This window comes from Clinocottus analis, unplaced genomic scaffold (genome assembly GCF_023055335.1).
Source record: "Clinocottus analis isolate CAN_PGR_092001 unplaced genomic scaffold, fCliAna1.0.p SCAF_19, whole genome shotgun sequence".
NCBI lineage: Eukaryota > Metazoa > Chordata > Actinopteri > Perciformes > Cottidae > Clinocottus > Clinocottus analis.
Window position 1 is genome coordinate 6,192,390 of NW_027175920.1, and position 18,794 is coordinate 6,211,183.

Consider the following 18,794-nt stretch of genomic DNA (forward strand, 5'->3'; position numbering starts at 1 on the left):
CTGGGGAGTCGTTTCAGTCCAGAAGTTATGGTGTCCAACTTTTCAGGATGATGTGTGTTTGTGTGATGCATATAAACTCACATGAAAGTGCCTTATCTGAAATGTTTGCCCCAGATGTTAAGTGCTTTTAAAGGTAAATGTGCTTAATTCAGCGTCAGCTAAAGATAATAACCCCTTTCAGACATGCACATCTTTATGTTAATCTGAAGGCAAGCTGTTGGTTTAAAAAAAAAGAACACAAACATTTGCACTTTCTGTGTTTACCTGCAAGACCCATGAGGGCCAATCTGAATCACTCCTCTCCATGATTGGTGCTGTTTTACAGGGTTTTATTTTTGCCTGGGAGGAGGTACAACCTTAAAGGTTAAAGTCAGGCAAAAAAAGGGTCCTTGTGTACAGTTAACGACACAGATTACATGACTGTATCATCGTTTCCAGTAAGCTTACCCTGCAAAATGTGCATTGATATGTATCTTTGGCTATTTTTAGGAGTATATATACGCGCTGTGCACTTGTTTCACCGTAATCTAATATGACGGTGCTTTTTTTCTTCTTTTTCTTCTTCAAATTTTGACTGTTCAAACACACACATCCTAAATCAAACCTGAAAATGATGTCCGTGAGAGAGGTGACCGGCAGTATTTTCTGCACCCTTTACGACAATTGTCCCACACACAGTAAATACATGTTTGTAGCCACACACAGAAACGCACATGTATTCTGAAACAAACTGTGTGAGCTTTGAAATAGGACATTTATCAGCTGGAGTTTTGTGCTACTTGGCCTCATTTCTTACAGCAAATTATGCTTAGCAAAAAGCAGCCATTTTTAAGACGTCACTTAATCTGTCATCAACAGCCATTCTGCACAGTCTGAAGGCCTGCAACAAGGAGTGGAGCTTGAGACGGAGAGACAGAATAACAAGGGTCTTGGCTTGCTCACCATTTTCAAGTGTTTTTGACTTAGCTGTTGCCACAGTAAGCATCAAAACCCTCAGGGACTGGCTGTGTCATCTACAGGTCAGTGAAAGTCAGAAAAATGATCCAGGGAGCTGTACCTGAACTCTAGACCCAGATAAAACATATAAAGTCAGAACATTTGAATACTTTAATACAAACATGAGGAAGGCTAGAGTCATCTTTGTAGTGAAATAGAAGTCGTGTAGTATGTAAACTACACGCATGTATGCAATGGGCTGCAACACTGTTAAAATACAGTACAAAGGTTTTGTGATGTGAATTAGATTGAGATCAAAGAGGCTTTGAAAATCCTTTCCCTCTCAGTTTATGTCTCCCTTTACTAAGTGAGTGATTTTCAAAAGTAACCTAGCATGTCAATCAAAAGCACTTAAAGAGTCCATGTAGGTGAAAAGAAGTATACATAGTAAGTCTACAGCTAGAGGATCGCATGCTGTGTGTAGCCGACATGCGATCGCTCTGCTCGAGGCCGTCTCCCTGCACAATCATTTGAATGCAGCAGGCTGAAATCAAGTGTATAACTGTCAGGATTCGTCAGTGTTGTGCTTCCACACCACACTTATTCAAGTGGACAAGGAGCCAGCAAGGAGCACACAGGGCAGACACAAGCAGCGTGTGTGTGTTTGCCTATGTGTGTGTTGACAACACTTGTATATGACATTTGGTTTCAGGGTACAGACTATGAGAATAATTGTGTTTATTTGAGGTGATTATAGTGACTGTGGAATGAATAACAATGCATCAAGGGCCTGACCTCCACATCGGTGCGTCTGTGTCTCTCTGTTGCCTTCACAAATATCCAACGATGTGCTTATGGAAGGTGCCGAGTTCTCGGATGCACTAAAACGCTGCCTCTCCTCTTCAGCAATTATAAGCAGAAAGCAGTGAATCTTAAGATTCATTTACTGATTTAGAGAGAGAAAGAGAGAGAGAGAGAGATTTAAGCTTCATCTTTAAAGCAACCAGTTGGAATAGCTTTAAAATTAAATCAAGTGATGTAAAGTGCAGTATTTATTTGTTAAGTGTAGTAAGTATAATGTAGTACAACATCAACATTGTATTTAATACAGCCCATGAATAAATATATGTAATCATTTTTTTTCACTGCAGGCAAGACCATTGCTGTCATACTGCAACTCAAAGAGCCATTGAACTTGAATATCACACAAAAGAGCCCAGAATCAAACTCTGCTCTGCAGTCTGTCAATACAGTAATCATCCAAAGATTAGTCCGGAAAATGAGCGCGCTATTAGATGAACAATAATCTCTCCCACCTGCTCATTAAAATAAACACTCTGCTGGAGTTGCACTCTGCCGGTTGCCTGATCTCAAATAGTTTAAAATTAGCGTTGAGTGTGGAAATAGTTGCACTATCAATATGTAAAGCGTCCATAATTTATATTTTTGTAAATTGTCAGAGTGATAACTCTCTTTTGCATCGAAGCATTAGAACATTGACTTGTGTCTAAAACATGTAGATGCAAATGAGTTATGCCTTTCCATAAGAAGAAAAAAAATGTATATTTGCATGGAATATACACATACTAAAATTGATGGCGAGTAAAGATTATATGATTATAGATTATGTTTCTTTAATTCAATTCTATGTTTGTGTGATTTGTGTGTTGCATGAGTTGTGAGATCAACATCACTGTCCTATTAGCGACCCTACTTTAGACCATTAGATCATAGCCTAACTGAACTTCAACCAACAAATGGACAATCATAGTTCAACAATAAATAGCGAAATAAAATATCTCCAAACTAATAATAATGCTTCATTAGAGATTCATGCAGTTTTCCAAAAGGTTCTTGAAAGGTGTTAAGTGAGACTGTGGCTATGTTCACATTACAAGCAAATGTAGCCAAATACATTCTTTTTTTCTTTTCTCTTGTGTGACAAGGATCTGATTACATTGGATATAATTTCATCTGGGCCACTTTCATATTTGGTCCTAAATCTGATCATATATCTTGATCACTGGCTGTGCGACAGCTGTGAGAGCGGTCATATTGAAATTTGTGTTTCTCAGTTCATCTGTTAAATTCAGCATCACGCTTCACTCCGAGAACACCGATGTGAAGCGCATTGTCAAGGCAGACGAGCATTATGACTTCACGTTCCTTCACTTACAAAATGTATACCGAATTATGTTAAGTCATGTTCACTGAATGAGAAACTTTCGATTAAATGTTTTGTAACTGTTTGCTGACTCTTCTCCACTGTTTGTGTTTCTCATCAAAATGCAATATTTCAGCCACTTATGTGAACAGCATGTAAACATATAAAATGAGAAACCCCGGGGGTTCAAATGACATGACTAGCAGCAGAGGGCGAACCTCAAACCACAAAACTGAGATTTTATTGAGAAAAACTGTGAAAACTAAAATATTACTCCACTGCTGATTTTGTCTGAACCCTAATCCAGTGCAGTTTAATGATGACGGTGATTATTTAATTTACACTGAAGCGGTGGTGGAAAAATGAATGATTATGTGCTGCATGATTGACTCAGGTATTTTGATTGAACGCTCTGCACACTCAACCTATTGGAAATGTAAACAGGAGTGTAGAAATAATTTATTCTCATCAAACAGGAGTTTATTGCAGTCAATCCACGCAAAGACCAGACGGCCGTGTCGGACGTAAACAAATTAGGTGTATTGTTTAAATGTGAACCGAAAGCTTTTAAATGTGTTAGCTTGAATCTCATGATCTTGATAGATGCAGAATGTATCTGCTGAGGAGACTCCAGTTAAGACCTTCTTCGACCATGTGGTGGCATCAGGCGTCTTTTATGGAGTGGTCTTCTGGAGCAGCATCAGAGACTTCATAAACTGGTCAAGAAGGCCAGCAGTGTGCTGGGGTCTCTGGTTGCGGTGGAGGTGGTGGGAGACAGGAGGATGATGGCTAAGCCCTCATTCCTGATGAACAATACTTCCCACCCCATGCAGGACGCTCATGCTCTGCACAGCTCCTTCAGCCACCGGCTGATTCATCCCCGGTGTGTGAAGGAGAGGTACAGCAAGTCCTTCCTTCCTGCTGCTGTCAGGCTGCAAAACCAGCTGATCTCCCAGTAGGCCACAAAAACACCTCAATCACTTTAATTGAATCACTTCAACCTGTGCAATATGAATATACTGCTGAAAAAAGTTGTATTTATTCTGCCTGCAGGTATAATAATATTTGGTTATTGTAGATCCTCACTGTTTGTATTACTGTTCTACTATTTATTATTTATATTTCTTGTCTTTAAATATATTTATTTTTAACTATGTCTCTTGTGTGAACTTAACCCATTTGCTGCTATAACCCTGCAAATTTCCCCACTGTGGGACTAATAAAGGAGGATCTTATCTTTTCTGAACTTTGAGGGGCAACGTAGCACAGCGGTATTTTCAGCAAGGACTGCACGCATAATAGAAACGGATTGCAAGCTTCCTAGCAGTGTATGCTACAGGTGTGTCCCATACCATATGTGGTATGGGACATATATATATATATATATATATATATATATATATATATACATATATATATATATATATATATATATATATATATATATATATATATATATATATACATATATATATATATATATATATATATATATATATATATATGTATATATATATATATATATATATGTATAGCAGCTCACAATTATTTGGAGGGATCAGAGTTATGTCCTTCTCAGCTGTGACAAAAAAGCTTTGAACAAAGTTAATGTAATAACGTGCGTTTGATCTTTGATAGAGTAATGTGTATTTTAATAACCCTAAATTAAATGGATTTACTTATATTTTGATATTTATATCAAAAAGCTATTTAACAATATGTTAGGGAGGAGTTTATACATTGTTGCAGTCATAACCGGCCCATTGAGGGCAACCATAATGCTGATGTGACCCCAAGTGAAAATGACATTGACACAACCCTGTCCTAAAGGAAGCGTGCAGCCGGGAACCCTGAATAGAAATGGAGCTGGGCAGAAGAAGAAGAAAAGGGAGAGCGGTTCATGTTGTTGATAGCCAGTCCCATGCCAGCTCTCTCATGCGCGCTCTCTCTCTCTCTCTCTCTCACTCACTCACTCACTCACTCTCTCTTACATACTCATGCACACAGAAGAACACACACTTGCTCTTCAGACTCTCATCATCACACTCTTAGCCTCTTTTTCCTCCTCCGCTGTTTTTTTTTTTTCAGTCCGCCCCCCCACCGTTTCTCTCGTCCGTCTCTTAAAGGGCACCGTGATCAGCGGAGCGCGAGGCTTTTAATTGAAGCACATATGCGTGCTTTCTTTAGCTGCGGCAGTTTGGCTCAAAGCCAAGATGTGTGGTTGACTGAGGAAGGAGCTCACCTCAGTTAGAGAATCACAGTGGATGAAAAGATAGACAAAGACGGAGAAGGTTATCTGCGAAGAGGCACTTGTTTTTATTTATTTTGTGCTCAACTTCTCTGATGGGAGATAAACTGGCAGCAGGTGCCTAAGTCAAATACAGAAGAAAGTGGCAAGCAGAGGAATCACAAAACACGTGGAGATGGTGTTCGGTAAGACCATGTGTTTACTCTTACGTTTTGTGTCGGTGCCACTTGTTTATGGAAATGCAATCGTCTCAACGGGTAGCCGAGGTTGTATTCGTCTTGCGATGTGTCGTTTCTGTGCATCCGTCTGCGTAAATGCATGCGAGAACTCCCCTGTCAACGTGTGATTTACAACAATGTGTTCCCATCGTTGCTCAAGGGCAGGCTGAGTCTCCTGCCTACCATCTGCCCTCTTTCCGTTCCTCTGCATCCAAAATAAGTCCCTCGCCTGTTTGTTTTTCTAATTGACCTCTTTTGATGAAGCCAAGTGTGGAGTTCAGATACAACACGGTGGCTCCCAGATGTGTCAAGTCATTTTAAAGCCACACAAGAGCCAGCGTTGATATCACGGCGCAGATTGCTGGCAATTATGTCTTTGCCTCCCAAGGGAAATATGCCCAGATTAGCTCGCATAATTGGAACCTGTTTAAGATAAAGGCAGTGTGGGGATTTAAAAAAACAATTCAACTAAGGGGCAAAACACTGTTTGAATTTAGGGTTATTGAATTTAGAACTACTTTAACCATTTTTATTTACCAGCGCACGTACAGAGAGTCTCAAGTTGACCTCTAGATACATGGATGTGAATGAAAGAGTAAACAATATTTCAATAAGATGTGTGGTATGAGCTGTGATCTATTTGGTGATCTTTTTTGATAGTCCACTGTTTTCAGTCACTTTTTAAGGCAAAGCACAAAAGATAACAGCATTTCTGCCTTTATGTTTTATATCACTTAAAATGGATTGTCTGGGTTCAAAACAATTTAAACATGCCACACTGGCCTCTGGTGAGTTGAAACGGGCAGTTTTAAATTATTTATAGAAAAAAAGAAAATAATAAACAGATTACACTTGAATGAAATCAATTGTGTTGCAGCCTTATAAAGGTTTGTGTTTTGTCATTTAAATGAACACTGTGGCAAACGTTATTGTAGTTATTCTATGATGAGGATGAGAAAGAAATGTCATTTCTCATCTTCTAGAGTTAACATATGGCGCAGGTTTAAATTCTGTGTAAACATTTGCATTTTGTGATTTAATTCAGTGGCTTATGTACACATACACACTACGCCGTATGTGCCTGGATAGAAACTACTAAGAAGTGTCTGTGTGGCAGCTCTGGATGCTTTCTTCTTTAAATGGCAGATTAGAGAGATCAAAGGGAAACAGTTGGAGGGGAGATAACTGTAGAGTTTTGCCTGGTGGCCATGCTGCAGCTGCTCCCTCCCCCACTCCTCCACCCATTGTCAAGAGCTGCGTTTGGAGGCTGCAGCGACAGCCAATGTATATACATCTTATACTCTGTTCATTATATGCAAGAGATGTAATGATGTGTTAAAAAAAATAGAATAACATGTATTTCTCAGATTTGAGATTTTTATTTTTTTATGCTTGAACTTTTGTTGATTGGTAGTAGACATACAATGCTATGTAGTACAGCAGAAATTTCAATAGTGTAATAGCACATTACGAGATCTGTTTCCATGCACGATACCACATGACGCACATAGAATGACACGGTGACTGGTTTGGGTAATTGCATGTTCAGAGGTGCACGACACAATTGCACCACAATTGGAAAATAACTGCATCCAGGGGTGTAAGACGCCTACAATCTAAGTGCTACGTGGTTGGTTCATCTCTGGCTGTGGGTTTTTGTAGGAAATGTTTATTTAGCTCTTTTTAAAAACCTAATATTCCAAATTGCTCAAGAATAGAATTGAAAACATGGAGAACTAATAGGATAAAGCTAACCGTGAACTACAACAAGCCACAATACAATTCATGCGTAAACATTTGGTAGAAATAGAAAAAAATATTTTACTAAAAATAGACTCAATAAAATAATCAGGACCAAACAATAAAACATGTTAAAATGATAAAAACACAGATTTTAAAAGGGAATTGTTTTCACCGAGATTTAGAACATGAACAAATGCATTAATTATAACATTGTAAAATAATTCCTTCTAGTATTTGGGGCACATTGTCCCTTTTAGTTTTCAGTTGAGTCATCAGCACCTTGTTCCCCCTCCTGTTGCCCTCTATTGTCAACCAATGCTGCAAAATGTTAACTTGTTAATTTAAATGAGAAAATGGGTTGTGATTACAATACATATATAACAATGTATACAATGTTTGACACAGGCTTGAGTTGTGACATATTTAGTCCTTTAAAAGTTGATCAAACTTAAGTCTAAACTCTACTAAAATGATATTTGTGGTTGTGTAAAACCCTCCTATGCATTCTCATGATAAAATGCATTCTGCCACCAACACACATAAAACATATTTATTAAATGTCTGAGGTTAAAAACACTACAGACTTGCAAAAGATAGTTGTATGATCAGCTTAAACAACCTAATGCAGCAAAGCATGAAGCTGTTTACATGACTATCTTCTTTAATTGCACCTGAAGTATACATAATATACAGTAAAGAACTGAACCGCGATGAATTGTCAGGGTTGTCATTATTATCGTCATGTGAGTGCTTTTTAGGAAGCTGTCTAGCAAGCTGTCATGATAGAGAAGGGAAAAATATAACATGGTTTATTAAAATACAAAAATGATCATGTAAGAAACAACAGGCTTATTCCTGTTTGTGTTATTGGCATTCTAATTTTTTTATGCATATTTTGATTATCAGAATATAATTGTGAATTATTTTGGCCAGGATAATCGTGACAGGAAATTGCCTCTACTACATGCCTACAACTTAAGCCAGTGTGATGTAATGCTCCATCAAATGAACTTTGTGATGTGTTCTATGGGCACGGAGAGAGAAATAAAAGTCATTATTTTTGTTATGTTGTTATAATATGTAGAAGATATTTAACATGCTTTACAAGACAGAAGTTCATGAGTCAGTTGGGTGGAGCCCAGTTTGCAAAGCAAGTGTAAATTAAGTATGATATGCCAACATTATTTGTGTCGGTGACAATAACACACTTCACACACACTGTTTGATTGTTGCAAAATCCATAACAGAAACAAATTAGACAAAATCATTTTCTCATGTCACAACTCATGTCTCAATGTGAAAGTAAGAGTTGTATTTAGGTCAAAGGTTCAAAATAAAAAAAGGCGAATTGTGACATAAACCTTAGAGTTGTCGGCAAATGTGTCCATCCTCCACCCAACTATAACACAATTACTCTCGTCATGTCATCTTTTGACATAACTAGGTTCCTGGTGTATATGTCTCTCTTTATGTCTCTTTTACAACATCCTTTTATGGCACGTTTACATTTCTTCCAATTGTATAGAGAATGTACGTATATGCTGTATTTGCATTTAAACACATTATTATTAATTTCACAAATTCCTTTGGTAGAGTATGCGTACAATCTGAATGGATAAACGTGGCATCCGCTGTAGTTTCGTTTAAACTAAATATGCCCTCCTCTACCTTAACCGTGCTAACAGAGACTGACGGCCCCAATCAGTCATTGTAGAGTATTAATAGTGTGACTGAGCCTGACTGGTAATCACTGTGGGAGCTCACACACACACACACACACACACACACACACACACACACACACACACACACACACACGCACACACACACACACACGCACACACACTTGTTTATGTCACTTAAGAGGACATTGCATTGATTTTTGTTCTTTATCTATGCTAAACCCTAACCTTAATGTAAATCCAATGCAATCTAATGCAATGTGATTATTGTACATATACATACTTGTACTTTACCTGTATCTTACTTCCGCAGTGGTAATCAATATAAAGGCTGTGCACGTGATCATCGCACCTCCATCTTGCTTTTACACTGAACACTTGAGTGGGACTATTTTATTTATTTTTTTATGTACAGAAAACATTATTTTGGTATGCATGATCATTAGGACTCTTTACATGTATGATTGATGAAATAATCATAAAATAATATTCATCAAAATTAAATGTTTTTTTTCTTATTAAAATCCTTAATTTTCTAATTTGGATTTCTATGTTTAAAAGGTGCATAATACCAGATAGGGAGCATTATGATTGCCTCTCAGCAGCAGTTAGCGACTTCTCTCATCACGTAGATATTAACACACTATATCTTTACATAGCAAATAAATTGTTACTGTATAATAATCCTCTAAATGTCTTATATTGTTCCTTTAATACGAATGGGTGCACCTATCACACTTGAATGATGTATATGAGCTGTTATATATAAATCTGTGATAATCATTTTTGACCGCGGCATTATTGAGTTTTAAAACATCAAAGGAGGAAGATTTATGGAAAGATTTTTTTTTCAAAATCATATCAAACTTCGAGTTGTACACTTCTTGGAGTGACTCACATCATGCATTTTTCCAAATGTGCCCTGGGAATGGAGCCGCATGCCAAGACCAACTACATTAAGTCATTTTAATGGTTTAGACACATGCCATGAATTTTTGGATTTGCCAAGAGCTCCTGCAGCCTCAAGATATCTGGTAACCAGGACTGTGCCGTGATCTCAGGGGTATAGAGCCATGTGGGACTTTCTGTTGGGCACATGGAGAAGACACTGAATAGTTATTCAGTATTTTACAGATTAAATCAGATGATCTCTAATGTCTTAGAGAACAACACAGTCTGGTGGAGATGCAGAGAAGAAAATTAGGATTGAGCAAACTGATTTAATTTTTAGATTTGACTCTGGCACCTAAATTACTTGTGCTTACTAAATTGGTGGCAGAATCAGCAGCAGCAAATAAAATGTTTTGCATTAGAAACACAGAAACACTCATAGATTAGCTTTTAGTTTAGCAGCTCATCAAACAAGTTGATGGCGATGTGAAAAACCCTTGAGGGTGTTCAGGAAGAAAGCAAAGCACATTTTCACCTTGCATCATCTGTGTACATTTGACTGCTGCACAGTCAGTGGTCTGCCTCCTCGAGAATGCAACTCTGTAAATAATTTACCTTTAAATAGCAAATCGAAGAATAGGAACTGGCAAAAAAGTTTTAAAAAACTTACTGAGCACTTTTTTGATGAAGTGCTCCCCAGTGCTTCTCTGCGAGAGAAAAACGCTGGATGGACGCTGAGCCTATATCGTCTTTAGTGGTTGCTCTACGATCGATAATAATTAATAAATCATATTTGAGAACTGTACAAAAAACTGTATGTGCAGTTGTGTATGAGCTGTGGGACCAATAGTGCTGTATAGAGAGCAATATTGTATTATCTTGTCTTATCACAGTAGCAATCATTGAACACCACCGCAAACCATACAATCTGACATTGTAATAGTGTACATGGAGGGATCGTTTCTCGCCAATGTCGATCAAGAGAAGGACATTTTTCCACAACGTCTGGTCCGATTGTCATGAGATTTGGTATCCAAATCATTTTAGTGACATTCTGACCTTTTGTCTTGAACCACATTTTGCTTGCTGTGGATAGTTATGGTCCGTCGAGGATGAATGTTTTTAGATTATATTTTTGGTGACCTTTTTTCTTGTAGTGTCACAATCTCGCCTAAAATTGATTGAGATTGCCATGAGGTTTACTGAGCACTTTCAAGGGTACTCAATCACATTTCTGTTTGGTTTTAATTTTGCACTTACCTGACAAAGTCTTGTGTCATGTGTCAAATAAAAAGATTTCCACTTAAACTGCAAAACTGTCAGGCTAACTGGGATATAGCAATCAGTGTCAAATGGCAATTTGTTGTGTTTAAACATATTCTGTGTCACCACCATTGGGGAATGGGCTCTCGAGGCCACTGGCACTGATGCTCCTTCCATGTCCTTCAAACAAGATTTGTTAGCCTTTGGCTCTGCCTCCCGCTGTCTATATAAACTTTGAGGAAAAGTGTAATGGTTAGTTAAAAACGCTCCTTGGATATGTGACAGCCAAGACTATTTCTAATTTTTGACATGCATGAAGTTGGCTTTGCACTATATCTACATCCTGCTGGTTACATGAACGGCTGCTGACAGAGGACATTTTATTTTTTCTTGAGAATTAATCTTTCTTTGGAGTGGTGACAAATGATTGAGGTCAATTGTTACAGAAACTCTTAAATGGCTTAAATGTTGCACACGCTTCAATTTAAATCACGCGCGAGCGTGTGCGCACCCAAGCAGTCACACTCAACCTACACACTGTCAGCAAAATGCATTCACGTTTTGGTATTCGCTTAAATGCTGACTTGAATGAAAATATGGAGCTTCCCAATTCAACGACGTGTCTTGAAAATCAAGCAGAAAATGCAAAACCTGCTGGAATATGCAGCTGTTAGGAGACATGGCATTGCCCAAAAATGTTGACTACAAATTTTAGTCCTCTCTATTAGGATTCCTACAATACACTGACAAGATGTGTACATGATTAGATTAGCTGCAGCGAAGTATGGACGATTTAGGTGTTGATACTTTCATCCTTGACCTTTTCCTTAAGACGCGTGGTTTACCCAACAGGATGCCGTGAGTAGGATTACGTTTTTCTTCCAAGCATTTAATGGAGTGAACACAGGTGTCACACTTCTAAACTGCAATAGAAAATATGTTTCTAAGATCACTACATTTCAGCCGCTGAAATATGTAAATAAGTTGCTTATTAAAAAGGTTTTTAACCCTGTGAAATTGGTCTTTAACATAAACGTGATCGCTATATCATGCTAAAACTCTGTGGCTTCTCTTAAATAAAGATGTTTTACATTTTAGGATAGCATCCAAAACTGGTAGGCTACTAATGTTACACATTGGATCGCTTATGATAAGCTAATACCTTACCGCTAGGTAATGACCATATTTATAGCATTTAAAACGTCCCCTGCTGAGATGCATACATGTATTAGATGGCTGTCGCTGGCGTTTGCCTTGCTGAAGTAGGTCGCAACAGGACTACTTCAGTTGGAACCAGCACTTCAATTGGTGGTCTCAGTATGATTTTTTACATCAGCATTTCCATCATGCGCGACCGAAGAATGTGGAGTGTGCAGAATGCAGCATTTTTGCTGCCAGGTAAAACTGGGGTTGTAGTTGGCGCGTCTTTAAATACTTGAGGGTCCTCTCAGGTCGATGTGACATGTTATCATCAGAGAATGTGTGTGTGTGGGTTCTGTGCAGATGTCCACATACAGGCAATCTGTTGTGACTCCTTGTCCAGACATGTGTAATGGCAGCATCCGCGTTAAGTGGTGGTCTGGTCGATTATTTTAACTGTGGGGGAAAACCAGAACATTTTGGGAGTGCATTTTTAAAACTGGATTATTTTAGTGTTATGCAGATATTTGTAAGGTGAGACATCCGGCTAGAAACTGAGACAAACTGGGACCTCTGGTCAACGTACGCTAGGTTGCTTATAGGTATGAAGCTAGTTAGCCTGACATGTTAACAATTGCAGCTCACGTGAGAGCAGATAAACACAATTCTCTAATCCTTTTTTTTCAATGCCAAATGGCACTTTAATACAAACCCATGCATGTGCTAGTGCTAGTCTGTATTCTTTATTGTAGCCTACTCCTGATAAACATATTTTGAGTTATGCAGTTATCAAAGATCCTGTGTTTCTCAGCTCTGAAGCCAAGCCGCTAATGCACAATCCTTAAATCTCCCTCCACTAGGCAGACAGGCAGTCAGGAGCATTCAGACAGAAAGCTGCTAATTACTAAGTTCATGGGGCGGATAAAGCTGCAACAGACTTTAAATATCAATAAGTATGTGCAGCACATCTGCTGACTGCCGTTCAGCAGGTCTGATTAGACTCAGGCTTATCTCAATTCAAGCAGATGGTGGCAGTTTGTTTTACGTGTGCTTGATAAAGACGCGCAGACAGTATGGAAGGGCAGAGGGTCGGTAAAGGAAACAAAACAATCTGAGCTGCACTGATAGCACATTCACGCTCATTTCCCTGCAGATCGACGTTATCTCCTAATGTTTGTTTATCCTTTATGTTCACAGAATATAAAAATGCTTCACGTGCATTCAATTTGAATTTGGTGTTTACATGTTTTTCCAAACACAAAGTCTTCTCAACATAAAGAAGATACGTAAATGGATGATAACAGTGAGAGTAACTCAAATCAAGCATTACTACAACTTACCAAGTATCTTACTTTCCTCATCTACCAGACAGGGGAGTTAGTGAACAGGCTACAATTTGATGCCAGTATAAACATTATACTAAATATGATGCCCTGTGGAAAATCAGTGGAAATAACGTAAATAACAAGTCCCACCAAGCTGACAGCCTCCCGTAAATCTTTTGTTTATTATCGGATCTGCTGTTTGGTGCCAGCAGTCTAGATGGAAAGACTGTGGACGCATGATGAATTTTGACTTTCGTTGTTTTTCTTGAGTGAACATTAAGCGGTGCTTGTGTCTTCTGTAGAGTAATCTCAATACCCTGTGATTTTTCTTTGACCAGAGAACACTAGTCCCAGATTTCACCTTGAACAAATTCAATAGAAATTTGTGGACCCTGGGGTGAAAATGGGCCCACGGTGCCCCAGTAAAAAGTAGGCCAGATTACCGCAGGGAGCCTGATCTGGGCTATATGGTGCCCTGCAGGTAGAACTTCTCAGGAAGCTGCTGGCTCTGCCAGCTGTGGCTGTGTGGGTTAAATAGACAGTGACAGCCAGTGAGGAAATGTGCCTGTTGGTCGCCAGTCGTGGCCTAAATGTACTTTGTCACAATAAAGATGGATTTATTTAAAGACCACACAGTGCAAGGCAGGGGCAGCATTTTAAGCCATCATGGAAATTAGGCTTTCACTTCCACCGTATTGTTTCCAGTGGAGGGAGCTAAGCGGGGCTGTCAATGGCAGTTTTAATGGATGCTAATTCATCCTCCAGAGCTCATCATAAATGCCGAGCTCTCTCCCTGTTGTGTAAGCAATGAATGGCATCATCATTACTGCAGAAGCGCAGTGCGCTAACCACTTCTGTTTTATGACTCAGAAAAGCTGTGTGCTTCATGCTATTATGAAGTGGAAAACATACCATTCAATTTTCATCGTTTGACAATGTGTTATGCAGGCTTTAACAGCAAAACTCTGTCAGAAACGGCAACTCTTTTTAGCATTTCAATTCCACGTTCCTCAGTGTTTTATCCTGCCTATTTGATTAAACCGTTTGTTATGACTGAGTGCTTTTCTGCAATAGAAAGGTTACTGTTAGTTAATGATACTAGTGACCCAATGTGTCAAAACCAACTCAGTTATGCCACTGAAAACAACAAAGTTTCAAATGTACTCATAATAGTATATTCATATATTAATTATATTGAATATGTTCATTGATGTGTTTTTTTATGCCATAATTGTAAGGATCCTAAATCTAGTACCAACAGTAAAACACAATATTCCAAGTGCCCAAAAATCTATGATGGCATATATAATACACCCTAAATGTCCATGGAGTATTAACAAGAGTTGTAAAATGTAGGAGCTCTTCAGTCAGTGGCAAATGTCAACCAGTTTAACACAGATTGATAAAATTACACTCTAGTCTAAGATTCAGAATTATGATCTACATAACGATGACTTGATGACAGAACCAGATTTTAAACATTACCAGCTTTGTGGTTTCCAAAAGGGAGGTGATACAAACACAGATTATATTGGATCTAATGTGAATTCAGTATTAATTCAACACATAATTTGACCATGAGCTGGGAACTTTAGAAAAAAGTTGTATGCGTTTTCCTCCAGTTTTTGATTTGCATTTTGTCTTCCTCTAGATTAAGTTAACACCACAATGTCTCTGGTCTCTGCCACTCTGACTACATTTTTTTCCCATGAGTAAATCCCTCATGGGAGCTGCATAATTCATTAAACATATTTTATTGGTGATATTATAGCAAAACCTGTTTGATGCTTTCCCTACATTAAATTCAGTGAAGTGAAGATACCGCCCTTATTCAGTTGTTAATGTCAAGCACCAAACAGAGGAAGCTCATCAGAGGATGTTGGTAGGCGTCAGAAATGAGAGCGTGCCTCCGAACCGCCATGTTGGTTCAGACTGAAGACTGGCTGAGCCAGATGATCCCGAGAAATGCATTTACCATGAAAGGAACCAAAGCTGCCTTTCCTCTGATGCTTTCGCTCTGATTTGCCGCTATGAAAGCGTCTCATTCCCCCTCCCCCCCCCCCCTTTCCATCCTTCATGAAAAGATGCCATTTCCTTCACTCTGTGATTGCTGTGATGTTGAGTCACCCAGAGACTAATCCTGGAAATAATAGAGATTAAGCTTTTCCCCCAGTTTTTTTCAAGGTGCTATAATTTCTCCAGCTCATAATCTTTTATCCCTTCTCAATACGGGAAGGTTGGCTTATGTGACCTACACTCGCAGCCTCCAAGAAGACGCTATCCTTCCTGCAGAGAAAAAGAAAGTAGATTCAGATTAGCGAGCAGGAACTGGATTCTTTTTAAAATGTGGAATTACTTTTATTCTCTAAAGGAAAAAAAAGGAAAATCAAAAGTCACACGAGCCAAAATTGACTGCTAAACCCCTGCAAAGAGCAAATGTGTAATGGATTAAACGGAGCATTTGTCTGCTCTTGCCTGCAGTCATTAGCATATTCCGCTAACTAGCTTACCTACAGTTTAGTTGAGGGTAACATCCGCAGCTTGGTTCTGCTATTTACTGGACTTTAGGATGTTTACACTCCAGCAACATCAGCCAACGTTACCTGAAATATTGTATGAATCATTGAGGATATATGGTGATGGTGATATAATATATATATATATATATATATATATATATATATATATATATATATATATATATATATATATATATATATATATATATATATATATGTGTGTCTTGTACATGGGCCATCAACTGCTTAGAAGTTTTAGCCTAATTCTTTTAGCATCGTATATGTAGCCATCAAATGCATATTTGGTGCATATTTATATGTAAGTATTTTCCTTTCCTTTTTTCTTTTTCATCTTGAAACAGTGTTGTTAACCTTAACCTAATTTGTTTACGATCTACAGTGCAGGAAATCTGCAATTATATAACTTGACTCCTGATTTTAAATAATGTTATGATAAAACAAACTTATTCATATCAAACTAAATTAAATCAAAAATTAACTCTTTAATTAAACAAACATGTTTTGTTTTTTTTACAGTAATTTAGTATTCAAACAAAAAAATCCAACAAAACAGCAAAGCTAAACGAAAGTCAACGGGAACCAGACAGACAAAACTGTAGAACCACACAGAATAGAGAGTGAGTTGCAGACAGTAGTCTACTTAATGAAAATGGTTAACCACATCCCTCTACTGAGAATTGTTATTTTAGGAAACAGGTATTGAGTTCATAAAGTTCTGAGGTGATGATTTATTTATAAAAAAAACTAATCACGGCCTTACTGGTAAACACATTCCCAGCATGATTTTATGAAACTAATATAACCACAGCTTTAGTCTATCAAAGCTTTTTTGTGAACCTTTCTGAGTGCAAACGAGATGGATAACTTGAAAGGGACCATCACATCAGTACCGCGTTCCTTTTGTCGCCTGATGTTGTACAAATTCTCACAGATGCCTGTTTCTACTTTGTTCGGCTCAAAACGCAGTTAATTAAACGTTTCGCCCTGCTGTGTTTTGTGAATATGTGCGTAGGAGATTAATGAGATCAATTTCAGATTTGTGGAGGAGAGGGAATCAATGTCCCCAAAAGTCATACTGACAGGCAGATTAAGCACATCGGCCTAGCGGAGGGGAAAAAAAAAACATCATCTGCCCGTGGTTGTCTCTCCTTGTCTCTCTTTCACTTTCGCACACTTCTCACTACTCTGTCATTCGCTCCCGATTCTGTGTCATGCAATTCTATACACTTTATTGGCATCAGTAGTACATGAAAGGTCCTGATGGAGCATTTAAATTAAATTGGAATTTGGAAACTAAATCAAATCAGTTAAAATGTGTTAATTCATGTGTGTTTCTTCGTGTATGTGTGTTTTCCACAGAGATCTGTGGTGCACATCACACATGCATGTGACATAAGCAGTAATAATAAGCGTACGGTGTACTCTTAAGATTAGGATTTGAATCGATTACAGCTGGAGTGCCGGTAAAAAAACTGAATAAACATAATTAACAGTGCAAAGACCAGACAACAAGTGATTTGATGTGTATTTGATAAAGATTAAGATGTAACAATTTGGCGATTAGGAGTTACCAGTGGCCTTAGCTTTACCACATTTGAGGTTGTTTTTCGGTGACTATTTTTTTTACTCTAAAGTAACACATTATTGATTCTAAATTTCTTCACATGTTAATAATTTCTCAGACATTTGATTTGGACTTTTTATACCTGCCTACCTGCCTGTAGTTTTTCCTCTTTTGGTAGCCATAATGTGTCAGTCTTTTCTATTCTATTCTCACTGCGGTGATTCAGGCTGTTTTTCTTTGGTTATGTTCGTCTTGACTCTGTAGCGACAGAGATAAAACTACCAATTTGTATTCATGGCTTCAAATCAGATAGAAATTCACTTTTCTTTTGTGTTTGTGTGTTTGGTATCCGGGGTTCCAGACAGACAGTTTCTTTGTTAAATGTCGTGTCGCTGGGATTGTGAGGTGGCACTGCTCTGGAGTTAATCCCTCATTGGCATGCTGGAGTTATTTGGTGGGTCAATCTGTTGAACATCTGAGGGCGTTGAGTCTTTTAGTCAATCATCTATTTTAACGGTTCTCTTCCCTGAATGTAACATTTTTAATTTGACACAATTGTTTTCATGATTTTTGTTATCACCTTTTCTTGCAAAACTTGGGCTGAGGATGACAATGACAGGTGGTCGATCGGTCCACCACTTTAGTCCAGACGGAAATATCTCTATTACTATTATATATAGGATTGTCATGCAAATTTGCGCAAAATTAATCTGTTAAACATAGACATATTTCAGTTCTATATATAAAGGTGTCTGTTTTTACTACTTTAAATCAGATTTACAACAAATTCTAACAGGCTTTTGCCTTATTGACTGCCAGAATAAAAGTACATTTGTACAGGTGACGATAAAACGAGACATTCAGTGATGTGTTACTACCATTGCTGCTGCTCTTAGTTATTCCCTATAATCAATTTACCTACACAGAAAAAAACTCAACAACTTCAATCTCTCTAAACCTCTTTTCATATGACTCCTAAAATCATGTGCCTGCATTAAGTATTCCCCCTGCAGTACAGTTCCTTTCATTTATTTGAGCATGCTTTCATTCTGCAAATGTTTTTCTTTTCCCTTCCTCTTC

At 38.1% G+C, this 18,794-nt stretch overlaps 1 protein-coding gene across 3 annotated transcripts in view; it reads left to right on the plus strand.

Moving 5' to 3' along the window:
• LOC137790007 (zinc finger protein 385C-like) overlaps window positions 1–18,794 on the plus strand; it is a 58,789-nt gene that overhangs the window by 28,960 nt on the left and 11,035 nt on the right. Inside the window, exon 1 of one of the 3 annotated variants that reach the window (XM_068583928.1) lies at window positions 5,125–5,533. The exons of the other annotated variants lie outside the window; for them this stretch is intronic. Coding sequence (XP_068440029.1) covers window positions 5,524–5,533 — 10 coding nt within the window. The 5' untranslated portion in view covers window positions 5,125–5,523. Of the gene's footprint in view, window positions 1–5,124; window positions 5,534–18,794 lie in introns of those variants that run through there. 3 annotated transcript variants of the gene reach the window in all.